The sequence below is a fragment of the Oryx dammah genome, unplaced genomic scaffold (assembly GCF_014754425.2).
Source record: "Oryx dammah isolate SB20612 unplaced genomic scaffold, SCBI_Odam_1.1 HiC_scaffold_25, whole genome shotgun sequence".
NCBI classification, from domain to species: domain Eukaryota; kingdom Metazoa; phylum Chordata; class Mammalia; order Artiodactyla; family Bovidae; genus Oryx; species Oryx dammah.
Window position 1 is genome coordinate 11,968,261 of NW_024070209.1, and position 18,486 is coordinate 11,986,746.

Sequence of the window (18,486 nt, forward strand, 5' to 3'; positions counted from 1 at the left end):
GGCCTGCCTGTATATCACCAGCTGCCAGAGTCTATCCAAATCCATGTCCATTGACAGGGATGCCATCCAACCATCTCATCCTCTGTTGTCCCCTTCTCCTCCTGCCCTCTATCTTTCCCAAGATCAGAGTCGTTTCAAATGAGTCAGTTTTTTGTATCAGGTGGCCAAAGTATTGGAGTTTCAGTTTCAACATCAGTCTTTCCAGTAAACACCCAGGACTGATCTGCTTCAGGATGGACTGGTTGGATCTCCTTGCAGTCCAAGGGACTCAAGAGTCTTCTCCAACACCACAGTTCAAAAGCATCAATTCTTCGGCACTCAGCTTTCTTTATAGTCCAACTCTCACATCCATACATGACTACTGGAAAAACCATAGCCTTGACTAGATGGACCTTTGTGGACAAAGTAATATCTCTGTTTTTTAATATGCTGTCTAGTTTGGTCATAACTTTCCTTCCAAGGAGTAAGCGTCTTTTTAATTTCATGGCTGCAATCACCATCTGCAGTGATTTTGGAGCCCAGAAAAATAAAGTCTGACACTGTTTCCCCATCTATTTGCCATGAAGTGATGGGACCGGATGCCATGATCTTAGTTTTCTGAATGTTGAGCTTTAAGCCAACTTTTTCACTCTCCTCTTTCACTTTCATCAAGAGGCTCTTTAGATCTTCTTCACTTTCTGCCATAAGGGTGGTGTCATCTGTATATCTGAGGTTATTGATATTTCTCCCAGCAATCTTGATTCCAGCTTGTGCTTCCTCCAGCCCAGCGTTTCTCATGATGTACTCTGCATATACGTTAAATAAGCAGGGTGACAATATACAGCCTTGACATACTCCTTTTCCTATTTGGAACCAGTCTGTTGTTCTGTGTCCAGTTGTAACTGTTGCTTCCTGACCTGCATAGAGGTTTCTCAAGTGGCAGGTCAGGAGGTCTGGTATTCCCATCTCCTTCAGAATTTTCCACAGTTTATTGTGATCCACACAGTCAAAGGCTTTGGCATAGTCAATAAAGCAGAAATAGATGTTTTTCTGAAACTCTTTTGCTTTTTTCACGATCTAGCGGATGAAGCAATTTGATCTCTGGTTCCTCTGCCTTTTCTAAAACCAGCTTGAACATCTGGAAGTTCATGGTTCACATATTGCTGAATACAAGTCCCTTGAACATTTATTATAAAGCTGGTTTGGTGGTACTGAATTCTTTTAACTTTAGCTTGTCTGAAAAGCTTTTTATTTCTCATCAATTTTGAATGAGATCCTTGCTGGGTACAGTGATCTTGGTTGCAGATTTTTCCCTTTCAGTACTTTAAATATATCCTGCCATTCTCTTCTGGCCTGCATAGTTTCTGCTGATAGATCAGCTGTTAAGTGTATGGGGTTTCCCTTGTATATTATGCTTCTCCCTTACTGCTTTTAATATTCTTTCTTTGTGTTTAGTCTTTTTACTTTGGTTTGTATGTTTCCTGAGGTGTTTCTCCTTGGGTTTATCTTGTATGGGACTCTTTGTGCCTCTTGGACTTGATTGGCTATTTCCTTTACCAAGTTAAGGAAATTTTCATCTATAATCTCTTAAAAAATTTTCTGATACCCTTTCTTTTTCTCTTGTTCTTCTGGGACCCCTATAATTCTAACGTTGGTACGTTTGATATGTTCCCAGAGGTCTCTGAGAGTCCTCAGCTCTTTTCATTTTTTTTACTTTATTCTGCTCTTCAGAAGTTATTCCCACCATTTATCTTCCAGCCAGCTCACTGGTTCGTTCTTCTGCTTCAGATATTCTGCTATTGATTCCTTCTACAGTATTTTTAATTTCAGTAATTGTGTTGTTTGTCTCTGTGTGCTTATTCGTTAATTCTTCTAGGTGTTTGTTAACTGATTCTTGCGTTTTCTCTGTTTTGTTTTCAAGTTTTTTTTTTTTTTACCATCTTTACTATCATTATTCTGAATTCTTTTTCAGGTTATTTTCTTAGTTCCTTTTCACTGATTTGGACTTCTGTGTTTCTTGTTTGTTCCTTCATTTGTTCAGTATTTCTCTGCCTTTTCATTTTTTTTTTAAGTTATTGTGTTTTATGTCTCCTTTTCCCAGACTTCAAGGAAAGTTGAATTCTTTACTTGAAGAAGGTTGAATTCTTTCTTCCTTTTGATTTCTGCCCTCCTAACTTTGGTCCAGTGGTTTGTGTGAGCTTCATATAGGGTGAGATTTGTACTGAGTTTTGTTTTTTTGGTTTTTTTTTTCTGAGTTTTGTTTATTTGTTTGTTTTTCCTCTGATGGGAAAGGGTGAGTGATGGGGTACTCCTGTCTGCTGATGATTGGATTTGTATTTTTGTTTTGTTTGTTGTTTAGATGAGGCATCCTGCACAGGGTGCTACTGGTGGTTGGGTGATGCTGGGTCTTGTATTCAAGTCGTTTCCTTTGTGTGAGTTCTCACTATTGGATGCTCCCTAGGGTTACTTTTCTGGGAGTCTAGGGTCTTGGATTCATTGCTCCCACTCCAGATGCTCAGGGTTTGATCTCTGGTCAGGAATGAAGATTCCACAAGTTATTTGTTATGGTATTACAGGAGAGAAAAACAAATATCCAAAAACGAGAGACCGAAGATGAATCACAGACCAATGGTATTTACAAAATCAAGCAAATAATAATTAAAATAATGGAATATACACATATACATATACACCCATGAACAATATGAAAATGATCCAACAAGAATCAAGTACAGTTGATTGATCCAGCGAACAAAGGAAATCAAAAGTTATATTTACCAGTTAAGGACAAAACTAACTTAAGCACAAACTAGAAAACAAAACTAAAGCAAGCCAAGTGGGGAATAAAGGAATAAAAACAAAAGTAACAAATATGTTGAGAGCAAAGGAAATTAAGAAAAGAAAGAAAGAATAGGTGTGCTAAGTTGAATAGAGGTAGATGAAGATTTATATACTTTAAAGATTAACCACAAGGAGAAAAGAACAGTAGGAAAGGCAAATGAAGCAATAAATGTAGAAAAAATAAAATAGGTTTAAAAAAAAATAAAATTAGGAAAAAAAAGAGAAAAGAGAAAACACTTCAGTATCCTGGCCTGGAGAATCCCATGGACAGAGGAGCCTGGTGGGCTACAGTCAGTAGGGTCGCAAAGAGTTGAACACGATTGAAACAACTGAGCACGCACACATGTACCAAAGTAATGTGAGATGTACACAGTAGGGGGAACTGGGTGTGGAGTATTTGGGAACTCTTTGCAACTGTCTTGTAAATATAAAACTGTTCTATATAAAGTGTTTATTTATATTAATATTTTTAAAGAATGGAAAGAAAGGAATTGGAGACAGTGTGTATAAGACAACTCTTCCAGGAAATTTTGTTACAAAGGTAGATAAGGAAATGAGATCATAGCTGGCAGTGGAAGTCGGTTAATTAAATTTAAAAAAAAAATTTGTAATAGCAGAAGTAACAGCATGTTATTTATGGTGAGAATAATACAATAGAAAGCAAAAAGTTGATGATGTATGAGAAAGGGGGAAATCTCCGGAATGCTGTACTTGAGTAGAAGAGAGAGTTTAGAATCCCATGCACAATTAAAGGAATTGGTTTTAAGTAGTATGAAGTTCACCTCTGATAACAGATGAGAATCACAGTATGTGGATGCAGATGGTGGTGATTGTGTATATGTTATGACGGAATTTTCCAAGTGCTCAGTTTTCCCACCGAAAGAAAAGTCTTCAGCTAAAAGTGGATTTCTAGTACAAATGTTGGGTTTAAGGTATCTCTGAAGGAGAGGAGGTATCTCTGGGCACTGGAAAAGAGAATTACTTCATGAACAGTAATGCGGTTATTTCATAGCATTATGTGCACACTTTGCCTAGTGGATATGAAGTAAAGTGAGGCTCGCCCGCCTAGTTATATTTTTTATTCAGCTATATAAGCCATATTTAGCTGAATCTGTATATAATAAGCAGTAAGTCCATATCAGTAATAAAGTTCTCATGAATTTGGTCTATTTTATACTTGATACTTTATTATTTATATTGTTGTTGTTGTTATTTAGTTGCTAAGTCTTAGCTGACTCTTTGCAACCCCATGCACTATAGCATGCCCGGCTCCTCTGTCCTCTACTATCTCCTGGAGTTTGCTCAAGTTCATGTCCATTGAGTCAGTGATACTCTCTGACCATCTCATCCTCTGCCACCCCCTTCTCCTTTTTATTTTTTAAATTTATTTTCTTTTCTCCTTTTGCCTTTGAAGAATGAGTTGGTTCTTTGCAATAGGCGGCCAGTGTATTGGAACATCAGTTTCAGCAACAGTTCTTCCAGTGAATTTTCAGGGTTGATTTCCTTTACAATTGACTGGTTTGATATCTTTGTTCCCAATTTGGAACCAGCCCATTATTCTGTGTCCCGTTGTAACTGTTGCTTCTTCACCTGACTACAGATTTTGCCAGAGGCAAGTAAGGTGATCTGGTATTCCCATCTCTTGAAGAATTTTCCAGTTTGTTGTGATCCACACAGTCAATGTCTTTAGTATAGTCAATGAAGCAGAAGTAGATGCTTTCTGGATATGGAGATACTATATTATCCTGCAATCCCATTCATGGGCTTATATCCAGAGAAAACCATACTTTGAAAAGATACATGGACCCCCCTTGTTCATAGCAGCACTATATACAATTGCCCAGACATGGGAACAACCTAAGTATCTATCAACAGATGAATGGATAATGAAGATGTGGTATATTTGTACAAAATATTACTCAGCCAAGGAAAGAAATAATACCATTTGTAGCCACAACGATGGGCCTAGTGATTATCATACTAAGTGAAATAAGTTAGAGCAAGACAATATATATATCACTTATGCATGGAATCTAAAAAGTGATACAAATGAACTTATTTTCAAAATTGAAACAAATTCCAGACTTAGAAGCTTATGAATACCAGAGGGGAATGGTGAGCAGAGGGTATCAACTAGGAGGTTGGAATTAACACATATACACTACTATATGTAATATATATAATCAACAGACATCTACTGTATAGCCCAATGAACTTTACTCAATGCTGTGTAATAACTTACATGGGAAAAGAATCTGATAAATATTATATATATGTGTGTGTATGACAATCACTTGGATGTACCCTTGAAACTAACACATTGTTGTAAATCAGCTGTATTTCAACTTAAAAAATTTTGAAGTAAGTTTTAAAATAAGCTTTATTTTTTTCTAAGCCTTTTCTTTTTTACTACAGAAATTTGAAAACAATGTTGTAAAGAGAAAGGAATAAACCACAAGTTTGTTAATCTCAGGATATCAGAGAATTAATTAAATTTGAAAGAAGGTTTTCAAATGAATCAAAGGATATTCTTTCTGTATTAAAAATGTACTGATGGGCTTAAGATATAAATTAAACTTAAACTTATTTATTTATCACATATGATAGCAATATATCTTCAGTTAAGTCCCTACTCAAATATTATTTCCTTAAGGAGATTTCCTTGACCACCTATTCTCAGAATAGCTCAGATCTACCATCCCCATATACCTCCTTATCCTTCTTTCTATTAATAATATTCCCAGTGCTTATTGCCACCTGTTGTTGTTGTCATACAAATTGATAAGTCATGGCCCACTCTTTGCAACCCCATGGTTTGCTGGTTTCTCTGTCCTCTGCTGTCTCCTAGAGTTTTCTCAAATTCAAGTCCATTGAATTAGTGATGCTATCTAACCATTTCATCCTTTGCCACTCTCTTCTACTTTTGCATTCAATCTTTTGCAGCATCAGGGTCTTTTCCAATGAATCAACTCTTCACATCAGATGGCCAGAGTATTGGAGCTTCAGCTTCAGCATTAGTCCTTCCAAATGAATATTCAGGGTTGATTTCTATTAGGATTGACTGATTTGATCTCCTTGCAGTCCAGGGGAATCTCTGGAATCCTCTCCAGCACTACAATTAGAAAACATCAATTCTTCAGCACTTCTTTATGGTCTTGCTCTCACATCCATACATGACTGCTGAAAAAAACCATAGTTTTGACTGTATGGGCCTTTGTTGGCAGTAATATCTCTGCTTTTTAATACACTGTCTAGGTTTGTCATAGCTTTCCTTTCAAGGAGCAAGCATCTTAATTTCATGATTACAGTCACCATCTGCTTGGCTTTCTCCAAGATCTAACGAATGTTGCAATTTGATCTCTCTTTCTTCTGCCTCTTCAAAACCCAGCTTATACATCTGAAAGTTATCAGTTTATGTACTGCTGAAGCCTAGCTTGAAGGATTTTCAACATCACCTTGCTAGCATGTGAGATGAGCACAGTTGTAGTTGGGACATTCTTTGGCATTGCTTTTCTTTTGGATTGAAATGAAAACTTGACTCTTTCCAGTCCTGTGGCCACTGCTGAATTTTCCAAATTTGCTGGCATATTGAGTATAGCACTTTAACAGCATCACCTATTAGGATTTTTAAATAGCTCAGCTGTGATTCTGTCATCTCTAGCTTCCTCATAGTAATGCTTCCTAAGGCCCACTTGACTTCACACTACAGGATGTCTGACTCTAAAAGAGTGATCACACCGTCGTGATTATCCGAAATTCTGTGGTTTCTTGCCACCTCTTCTTAATCTCTTCTGCTTCTGTTACGTCCTTATCAGTTCTGTCCTTTATCATGCTCATTCTTGCCTGAAATGTTCCCTTGATCTCTTCAGTGTTTTTGAGGAGATGTCTAGTCTTTGCCCTTCTATTGTTTTCCTCTGTTTCTTTGCATTGTTCATTTAAGGAGGTCTTCTTATCTCTGCTTGCTGTTTGGAACTCTGCATTCAGTTGGCTATATCTTTCTCTTTTTCCTTTGCGTTTCTCTTCTCTTCTTTCTTCAGCTATTTGTAAAGCCTCCTTGGACAACCACTTTGTTTGGGATAGTTTTGGTCACTGCCCCCTGTACAGTGTTACAAACCTCCATCCATTGTTCTTCACACACTCTGTCTACCCGATCTAATCCCTTGAATCTATTTGTCACCTCCACTGAATATAATGTAAGAAATTTGATTTAGGTCATACCTGAATGTCCTGGTGATTTTCCCTACTTTGTTCAATTTAAGCTGAATTTTGCAATAAAGAGCTCATCATATTAGCAATAGTCAACTACAGGTCTTATTTTTGCCGACTGTATAGAGCTTCTTCATCTTTGGCCTCAAAGAACATAATCAGTCTGATTTCAGTATTGACCATCTAATGATGTCCATGGGGCTTCCCAGGTGGCTCTAGTGGTAAAGAACTCCTCCTGCCTATGTAGGAGATGCAGGTTTGACTGCTGGGTTGGGACGATCCCTTGGAGGAGGGCTTGGCAACAAAGTCCAATATTCTTGCCTGGAGAATTCCATGGACAGAAGAGCCCGGCAGGCTACAGCCCATACAGTCGCAAAGAGTCTCACATGATTGAAGCAGCTGAGCAGCAGGGCAGCTGTAATGTCCATGTGTAAGATCATCTCTTGGGTTGTTGGGAAAGGGTATTTGCTATTACCCATGTATTCTCTTGTCTAAACTCTGTTAGCCTTTACCCTGCTTGTATCCCAAACCAAACTTGCTGGTGGTTCCAAGTATCTCTTGATTTCCTACTTTTGTATTCCAGTCCCCTGATGAAAAGGACATCATTTTTAGTGTTAGTTCTAGAAATTAGGTCCTCATAGAACTGGTCAACTTCAGCTTCTTTGACATCAGTGGTTGGGGCATAGACTTGGTTTGCTGTGATGTTGAATGGTTTGCCTTGGAAGTAGATCGAGATCATTCTTTCTTTTCAGGTTCCACCCAAGTACTGCATTTTGTACTCATTTGTGGACTGTGAAGCCTACTCTTTTTCTAAGGGATTCTTGTTCCTAGTAGTAGATATAATGAATTAAGTTTGCCCATTCATGTCCATTTTAGTTCACTCATTCCTGAGATGTTGCTATCTCCTGCTTGACCATATCCAGTTTACCTTGATTCATGGACTTAACACTACAGGTTCCTATGCAATATTGTTCTTTACAACACTGAATGTACTTTCACCATCAGGTACAACCATAATTGCTCATCTCTTTCTGGAGCTATTAGTTATTGCCCTCTGCTCTTCCCCTGTAGCATATTGGACACTTTTCTACTTGGAGGGCTCATCTTCCAGTGTCCTATCTTTTTGCCTTTTCATACTGTTCATGGGGTTTTCCAAGCGAGAATACTGGACTGGGTTGCAATTTCCTCTTCCAGTGGACCATGGTTTGTCGTAACTATTCACTATGACCCATCCATCTTGGTGGCCCTGTACTGCATGGCTCATAGCTTCATTGAGTTATACAAGCCTCTTTGCCATGACAAGGCTGTGATCCATGAAGGTTTTACAATGAATGAAAGGATACTCTGTTTCTTTATGAAGAATGTAATTATAGAAAGGTTTAAAATATAAATTAGACATAAAAGAATTTATTTATTACACATGACAGCAATATACCTTCACTTAAAATCCTTCTCATATATTATTTCCTTAAAGAGGCCTCTTGACCTCCCTATCTCCGAGTAGCTCAGAGAGATTAATACTATCCCCTTGTACCTCCTTTTTCTCTCTCCTATTCCCAGTGCTTACTACCACCTGCTGTCATACTGTGTGTTTATATGTTTATGTGTTTACTATAGTCTCCATGAAACCAAGGACTTTGTCTTGTGTATAATTATGTACAACCCTATCCCAGTTCCTGGGTATATAGGAACTGTTAAGTAATGAAAGAGAGAAGAAGGGGAAAAAAAAAAAAGAAAGTAGGTAGGTAGGTTTTCAGCATAAAGTTAAAGAAATTTAGAGGGGCTGGTAGTTATACCATATTGAACACATATTTCTATGGTTATAATCATGCCCCAGGGGATCTGAATAAATGACCAATATTTTACATTCTCCTTTTCCTTTTAATATGGTTTAGATTGATGACCATGTGGTTCTGTTCTATGTTATCTCCCACATATCATTTGTCTCCATCCCCTATTGTTAACAGCAATGATATTGCTAATATTATGTTAAAACATTGTATACAGAAGTTTTTCAAATATAATCTTTGTGTTAGTCCTTTGAATTCAAAACCAGTAATTCCAAGTATTTTAATAGTTTAGGTATTTACCATAGAGATGGTATAAAATGGGTAGCTGACACAGCTTTTTATACCCTTGCTGAGGTGAAATGGAGATAAAATTCCTTGAAGTCTTCGGTTCAGCTCAGTTCAGTCACTCAGTCATGTCCAACTCTTTGCGACCCCATGAACTGCAGCTCACCAGGCCTCCCTGTCCATCACCAACTCCTGGAGTCAACCCAAACCCATGTCCATTGTGTTGGTGATGCCATCCAACTATCTCATCCTCTGTCGTCCCCTTCCCCTCTTGCCCTCATTCTTTCCCAGCATCAGGGTCTTTTCTAATGAGTCAGCTCTTCACATGAGGTGGCCAAAGTATTGGAGTTTCAGCTTCAACGTCGGTCCTTCCAATGAACACCCAGGACTGATCTCCTTTAGGATGGACTGTCTTAGGGGTAGCTTATATTTATGAATGAGAAGTAAGACTTATTTCGTTTTTAATCTTTTCTATCAGTAGTTGAGAGGCATTGGTGGGTGGACAGAGTAATTTTCTTGGCTTGGATTAGTCCATTTGGAGCTTCAGTATACTAAATTATCTGTTTTGGGGGACAAGGTAATGTAATATATCCTAATATAAGTAGATGTGTATACTTCATAAGTAACTTATAATCAGGAATGGAAACCTCTTCTTGGAATTTAAGGCTTAGTTTTGAACTATTAATGATTATGAAGACATTTTCTTTCCTGGAGTTTGTCAGGAATATGCATACTTGTCTGTGATTATGGTTTGGCTTCTGCTCTGGTGTTTGGAGCAAAGTTGAAGAAGTGATGCTTACAATCTACTCTGTGCCTTCTTTATTAGATTCTCTCTGATTTTAGGAAGAAAAGACCCCCCCCCCAAAAAAAAAAATCCTGTTTCTTAATGGTTTTTCATCTAAGTAACTTCTGTCATTTAGTTGTGAGAGGTGTTTATTTGCTTTTTGGTGGTTTTTTGTTTTTTGGATTTTTTTGTACAATTTTCATAGAACTCCACTTTATATGAGATATAGCCAGTATCTTAATACATTGTTAGTTCCATGTTCTTGAAACAATAGGACAGTTTAGATTGCTGCAGTGATATATTTTTAAAAGAGAGTGGGTAGTATGGGTTAAAAATATCAAAGGAGCTCAAACTCTGATGGAAGTTGATATAAGAAATTGCTTCATTTCACCCTTAAGTTCAAAATAACTCCCAAAGCATCTGGCTTCACATTTGTAAATGCCCTTTTAAGGATTTTGGTTAGCTGTCATTCAGGAGTAGAGATCATTAGACCTCATTAACAGACAAATATTCCCTTTGAAAATGACATGGTATCTACTGTAATCCTAGAGTGGTTTAATAGTCTCTTCTATGCTCAGCAATGAAACATTTCAAAAGTGACTGACAGCCAATTGATGTAATTCATGGTGATCTTTTGTGTTGACAGATCTTTAAAAAGTCATGGGAAATTACTACTGTACCCAGTGAAGCCGCCTCCTTTTTTAAAAAACTGCCAATATCCTGCAAAACATGACAATTTTCTCTTTGACTGCCACTGTTTTTTATTTCTATAACATGACACGATTCCTCCTTATTATTAGGATTTCTTTTGATAGATAGAATGTGTTCCCTATTGGTAATGCTCATTTTAAAATAGAAAATTTTTGGTTCCCCAAATTAACTCTCTTACTTTTCTAGCTTCCACATCAAGACAACCTTTCCAGTAGCCACATTCTCACTCATGAAGAAGAATGATTTAATGTATAAAATTTAAAATTTTAAAGTGATTTTAGTCCTTTTCTGAAGAAGAAACACATTGAAAGGAAGAGGGTGAGAAATCACTTATTTTTGTGGATGTTTTTCCCTAAAGCACTCTCAAGTTATAAAGCTGATATTTTGGGTAATTTTATAGGTGACAGAATTTTTTTTCCAAAATTTAGAGTGTCCAAATTCAAACTATCGAATGAATGGAAAGGAGCTGGGTATGTGCTAAGTTGCTTCACTCGTGTGTGATTCTTTGAGACCCCATGGACTGTAGCCCACCAGGCTTCTCTGTCCTTGGGGATTCTCTAGGCAAGAATCCTGGAGTGGGTTGTCATTCCGTCCTCCAGGGGATCTTCCTGACACAAGGACTGAACCCATGTCTCTTATGTCTCCTGCATTGGCAGTCGTGTACTTTACCACTACCCCCACCTGGGAAACCCAACCCTGGGATCGAACCCAGGTCTCCCACATTGCAGGCAGATTCTCTACTATCTGAGCCAACAGGGAAGCCCAGAAAGAGCCTAATGATTAATATGAACTTGTCTGATGAATTGTGGGAAATAGTAAAAACCTTAGTCCCATTGTTGCCCTAACTTATCTTTCTTGGAACTGGGTCTTTTATCTTTGCCATTATGTTTCAAAAGTAGCTGTTTTTGGCTGATCCTTAGAGGGTAGAAGTTACCTTTTCCCTTACTTGAATCTATTACTAAAGCATTATTATGAGTTGACATGTATTTTTGGAGAATGAATTGTGTATTTGGCCCTGTGCTGTGTGCTGTTTGAGGAGGTTGTTGTTGTTCAGTCGCTAAGTCATGTCCGACTCTTTGAGACTGCTTGGACTGCAACACACCAGGCTTCCTGTCCTTTGCTATCTCCTGGAGTTTGCTCAAATTCGGGTCCGTTGAATCAGTGATGCTATCCAACCATCTCACTCTCTGCCGCCTTCTTCTCTTTTGCCTTCAAGCTTTACCAGCAGCAGGGTCTTTTCCAATGAGCAAGTTTTTCAATCAGGTAGCTATAGTATTGGAGATTCATCTTCAGCGTCAGTCCTTCCAATGAATATTCAGCATTGATTTCCTTTAGGACTGATTGGTTTGATCTCCTTGCTGTCCAAAGGACTCTCAAGAATCCTCTCCAGCACCACAATTTGAAAGCATCAATTCTTCAGCCTTCTTTATGGTCCAACTTTCACATCCATATATGACTACTGGAAAAACCATAGCTTTAACTATATGGACCTTTGCCAGCAAAATGATGTCTCTGCTTTTGAATACACTGTCTAGGTTTATCATCAGTTTCCTTCCAAGGAACAAGTGTCTTTTAATTTCATGGCTGCAATCACTGTCTGCTGTGATTTCGGTGCCCGAGAAAATAAAATCTGTCACTATTTCCACTTTTTCCCCTTCTATTTGTGATGAAGTGATGGGATGGGATGCCATGATCTTCGTTCTTTGAATGTTGAGTTTTAAGCCAGCTTTTTCACTCTCTTCTTTTACCTTCATCAAGAGGCTCTTTAGTTCTTCACTTTCTGCCATTAGAGTGTTATCATTGACATATCTGAGGTTATTGATATTTCTCTCAGCAATCTTGATTCTAGCTTGTGTTTCACCCAGCTCAGCATTTCTCATGATGCAATAAGCAAGGTGACAATACACAGCCTTGATGTACTCCTTTCCCAGTTTCGAACCAGTCTGTTGTTCTGTGTCTGGTTCTAACTGTTGCTTCTTGACCTGCATACAGGTTTCTCAGGAGACAGGTAAGGTGGTCTCAGACGTACTCAAATCTCTTTAAGAATTTTCCACAATTTGTTGTGATCCACACAATCAAAGGCTTTAGTATAGTATTTCTGATATGGTCCTATTAATAATTTAATTTAACGTTCCACAGCATAATACAGTCACTTTTACTGAAGTACAATTCCATCTTTTAAACATTGTTTTGGAATATCATTTGATTTAAAAATGTGTAGTACCTCCCTTCGTCTTTAACTCCAGTTTTCCCCTTCTGTCATCTACTCACTTCTCTGGATTATTATCTCATTAGACTAAAAGAAGATACAAGTTCATTCATAGCCTTAAACACCAAAACTCCCCTGCCTACCACAACCCCACCCCTAGACATATTCTTGTGAAAATGGAAAGTTAAAGATGTGGAAAAGAAAGGTTAAAAAAGGTTCCATTTTACTTCTCTTTGTGTTTCTTTTTGGGGAATGTGAATAGTTTTTTATAGTTGAAATACATAGTAGGTGTCAGTCATTAAAAATTTTAACTTAATTTTTTACATAAGGTAGAATCAAAGCATGGAGATGTATAGTTGATGTCAGCCCCTGAATCTGATAGTTCAGCCTAATATACATAAAAATGTAGTACTCCAGGGCTGCCATCTTAAGCTTATGCTAAAAGGCACTGGCTGAAATCATTAAGATGAGACCATAATTTGAAGGTTGATGACTTGGATTTGAATCCCAGTTTAATTTCATTTTTTTGTTTCTCTTACGGTAGAATGGAAGTAATAATTATGCCCACTTAACTTACTTCTTCAGGTTGCTAGGAGAGTGATGTTAAAAAATGAACTGTGAAGTGGTTTAGAAAGTTTAATTCTACAGACAAGTTTTCTTCCTCATCCTGCTCTCGAAGAAATTTACAGATGGCTTTTTATCTTTTCAGTACTGCCTTCTTTAAGGATCTCTTCTATAAGAAAAGGAAAATAGTATTAACAAAAGAATATTTAGTCTTCATAATAAGTGTGAGTTAGGAATTATTATTAATATTTTACAGGTAAATATATAAGCTTAGAGAAGTCAAGAAACTTTGTCAGTATCAATAATTTGTAAGTAGTTGGTCCCTGATTTCTCTGATTCCTGTACTCATGTTTTTTTCTTTCGTAGAAATGATGTAGTTTATTTATATATTGCAACTGTTCCAAAATTCCTGTGTTCATTGTGCCTTATTTTGAAACTTACTGTCATTTACTGTCTTATTCTTTTAATAGGAGTTTTTTTATTCTTTTGGCAATTATTTATTTCCAGGTTGTATGCTAAATACTGTCAGTTTTTTATCTTAGCCTAGTCTTTATTTTGAACCAAAGATATGAGTTTAAAATAGTGACATTTACTCCTATAGTAGGGGGAAATGCTAGATTCTTTGGGAAGTCAGGGAAGTCTTCATAGAGGAAGTGATACCTGTGCTTTCACTTTAACATTTACAGAATACAGATGGCCTCTGCCATTATGCCTTTTGTTTTTCTTGTACCAGCAGATTCATAATGTGCCATGCATCCAAAGTTAAATAGTCAAATGACCCTTACATGTTCTTGTTATTTTCTAGCTTGTCCAGATCATTATCAACACAACACACTTGGAGAAATCCTGTAAGTACTTGGAAGAATTTATCACCAATATCACTAATGTCCTTCCAGAGACAGTCCACACTACCAAGCTGTATGGCACCACGACTTTTAAGGTGAGAAAGTCCTTCAGTACTATGGAAGTGCTTCTGGTGTGCTGGGGCATTATACCTATCCTTGCTTTGTTTCTCCCATAAGTCATACATGGTCTTGAGAATAAGTCCTTATTATTTCCTTAGGAAAACAAACACCAATGCCTATTTTGGGGTGTTTAAACTAAAAAGGGTCTATAGTTGTATTCACTGAATCTTCCTTATATTTCATATGTAAAAATGACTGTTTTCCTCTATTGACTGCCTGGCATTCAAAAAATCTTAAGTTTGGTCTAGAAAATGGTGGTTATAGCTGAAATCAACAGCAATTAAAATTTAAATTTAGCCATCTTCTCTTCTCTGTGTCCTATTTCTAGTCTTTTTTTTTTTAAGCTTACTAGAACATGTTTGTTTTAGGGTTCTGTTATTATTTGATGATTTCAGTTTTGGAGCAAATATGTTTTGAAACCCAGAAGTTGATATGAATTAGATATGAAGTTATAGAATTGAAATTTTGTTCTCTGTTTCTCTTTATTGGTACCTTCCCTTGAGAATAGATTTAAGAGTACAAATCAAATTTGATTCATGTTGCTTATTATATTTTATGAGATATAAAAATTGTCGGTATGATCTACTTTTTTTCTGTTCTAAGAAAAAAGAAGTGAAAGAACCTGTCCAAAGCAAGCTTGAGAGAGAAGAACAAAGCTAGAAGTGTTACACGATCTGATTTCAAAATGTATTATTAAGCTATAGTAATCAGAACGGTATGGTATTGACATAAAAACAGAGATATAGATCAATGGAACAGATTGCAGAGCCCAGAAATAAACATGCATATATGGTCAATTAATTTATGACAAAATGGCCAAGAATGTATAATGAGGAAAGGATGGTCTTTTCAAAAAAGTAAATCAAAACCACAGTGTGATAATGCATCACACATGTTAGAATGTGAAAGTGAAGTGAAGTCGCTCAGTCGTGTCTGACTCTTTGCGACCCGTGGACTGTAGCCCACCTAGCTCCTCCGTCCGTGGGATTCTCCAGGCAAGAATACTGGAGTGGGTTGCCATTTTCTTCTCCAGATGTTAGAGTAGCTATCAGTAAAAATACAAGAGATGATAAATACTGGCGAGGATATGTAGAAAAGGGAACACTTGTACACTTTTGGTAGGAATGTAACTTGGTATAGCCACTATGGAAAACAGTATGGAAGTTCCTCCAGAAATTACAAATAGAGCTTGTAATTTCTTGAGGAACCATATGATCTGGCAATTCTGCTTCTGGGTGTGTATTCAAAGAAATTGGAAAAAAAAAAAAAGAAATTGGAAAATTGTATTTCAGAGCTATCTATAGTTCCATGTTCATTGCAGGAATAATCACAATAGCTACAATATGCAAACAGTCTTCAGATAAATGGATAAAGAAATGTTTTATATATATATATATATATATATATACACATATATTCTTCATATATGTATTGATATTGATATGTGTATATATATGAATATTATTCAGTTATGAAAAATAAAGACATACTACCATTTGTGATAATATAGATTGACCTAGAGGGCATTATGCTAAGGAAAATAAGCCACACCGAGAAGTACTGCTTTTATATGTGGAATATTTTTTAAAAATTAGTAGAAAAGTGATTGCCAGGTACTAGAAGAGTGGGTTAGGCAATAGAGAGAAGTTGGTAAGGAGGAACAGATTTTCAGCTTTAAGAGGAAAAAGAGCTAAGGATCTAATGTAAAGCATGGTTTCTGTAGTTGATAGTACTGTATTGTATAATAGTTGCTAAGAAAATAGAACTTAAATGTTCTTATAGAAAAAAGGTAATATGTGAGATGATGAATGTGTTAAATAACTAGTGATGGAAAAAAAATACTCTCACAATATATATGTGTGTTAGATCACCACAATATATGGTTTTAAAAATCTTATGATTGTTTTCAGTGAAGCTGAAAAAAAGGAAAAAATGGGATGTGTAGCAACTGGTGTATTCTTTCTCTATGTTTATCATTACATAGACTGCTAAATGAATTACACATTTATGATGTGACCTTGGGTTATTTCAAATTATCTATAAAGTTACTTATGATAAAATTCATTATACGTGATTTATATTTATAGCTTGTAAACTTTTAATAATGTCTCATTTTATTAATATTGATTCTCTTTTAGTGACAGATAGACTTATTTTATATAGAGGCCCCAAGTATTAATATGAAAGTATGACAAGAGATTTAAGAGTTTTAGGATGACTTTCCTTAAGTAATTTAATAAGAATTATAAATATTCTTAAATATTATCATTATTATGGAACATAGGTAATAATTTTATCAAAAAGTATTTCTACATGATTTTTACATGTGGAATCCAAAATTTCTCCTTGAAAGAAAATGAGGTAGGGACTTCGAGTTGAGTGTTGAATAGAAAATAGGAGAGAGAACGTGATGTGCATTTATAGTTGTTTACCCTCTGTGTGTAATATAATTACATACATATGTATGTATGAATATGTAATATGTACTACTATTCTTCCTCTAATCCATTTCAATTTTCTTATTTCAAGGGCTTTTCAAATTATGGTGAGAAATCCTCCCAGAGGATGACTTGTGTATTTTGTTGTTGTTCCAGCATTAAAATTGCTGAGGGAAAATTAAAGGCAGACAGGAAGGCATAAAGGTTGAGCAGCCAGTTAAATACTTAGTAAAGGAGAAGTTCTGGAGACCACTAAAGGTCATGTTGACAGTGCTTATTGGAAACACTGATTGCTTAAAACACATTGAAAGTTTATTTTTACCAGGACTGTTTCAAAGCAGCTAACCCAGAACTCAGTATAAACATGGCAATTATAAGAGCTTCATATTGTGTATTTTCCTAAGCTACTGTTTCCAGAAAACTTCCCCTTGCAGATGGAAACCTTAATGCTGAAAATGGGGCAAAAATAATCAGGTCTTCAAGGTATTTTCTGGTAGAGTTCCTTCTTGTTTTTACCATATGTGACCTAATCAAGCTGATATTCTTAGCTTTCCTTGTTTATAAGAATTCCTTCACTCACTTACAATATAAAATGAAGGTATTTTACATCACAAATATTGCCTGTGTACATACTATTAAATAAGGTAGATTTGGGGGTAGAAGAGAAAATACTTAGTCCTTTAGTTTAGAGTTTATAATCTATAGGGAAGACAGTCACTGTCAATTCTGTAAAGAATTGTGCAAAAAAAATGCTAGAATAATATAATAAATACATTAAACTTCTCCCTTATTCTAAAAGTTTTTATAAAGCATTTGTTACGTACCAGGCAATAAACCAGTCTCCTGGCTTGACATAGCTTATATTCTAATGGTGATAGATGATACACAAACAAAAAATTTAATATAATGTCAGGAGAAGGCAATGGCACCCCACTCCAGTACTCTTGCCTGGAAAATCCCATGGACGGAGGAGCCTGGTGGGCTGCAGTCCATGGGGTCAGTAAGAGTCGGACACGACTGAGCGACTTTCCTTTCACTTTTCACTTTCATGCATTGGAGAAGGAAATGGCAACCCACTCCAGTGTTCTTGCCTGGAGAATCCCAGGGACGTGGGGAGCCTGGTGGGCTGAAGCGACTTAGCAGCAGCAGCAGTGTTAAGAACTAGGAAGAAAGAGAAATGATCTGAATGAAATGGAAATTGAATCACTTGGATTTCTAACAGATAAGCATTCTAGTCAGAGCTAGGGCTTCCTAGGTGGCTCTCGTGGTAAAGAACCCGCCTGCCAACGTGGGAGATGTAGGAGGTGTGAGCTGAGAAGACCCCTGGAGGAGGGCACGGCACCCCACTCCAGGATTCTTGCCTGGAGCATCCCATGGACAGAGGAGCCTGGCAGGCTGCAATCTATGGGGTCTCAAAGAGTCAGACAAGCCTGGAGTGACACAGCGTGCACTCACGCACACACGTCAGAAGTTACAGGATGGTAGAAGGTATTATGTAGTCAAGGGGATCAGTATGCAGGGGGGGCAGTCTGGCAATGCTGTATGTATCGTTTGTGATAGGAATGGCAAGAGACAAGATTAGGAATCATATGATTTCTGGATTTTAGGCCACAGTAAGGAGAAGGCAATGGCACCCCACTCCAGTACTCTTGCCTGGAAAATCCCATGGATGGAGGAGCCTGGTGGGCTGCAGTCCATGGGGTCACAAAGAGTC

General features: G+C 37.0%; 1 protein-coding gene across 1 annotated transcript in view; it reads left to right on the forward strand.

The window, feature by feature from the left end:
• EXOC6B (exocyst complex component 6B) overlaps positions 1-18,486 on the forward strand; it is a 697,089-nt gene that overhangs the window by 416,802 nt on the left and 261,801 nt on the right. Inside the window, exon 17 of the mRNA XM_040223938.1 lies at positions 14,175-14,309. Within this exon, the coding sequence (XP_040079872.1) occupies positions 14,175-14,309 (135 nt within the window). The remainder of the gene's footprint in view (positions 1-14,174; positions 14,310-18,486) is intronic.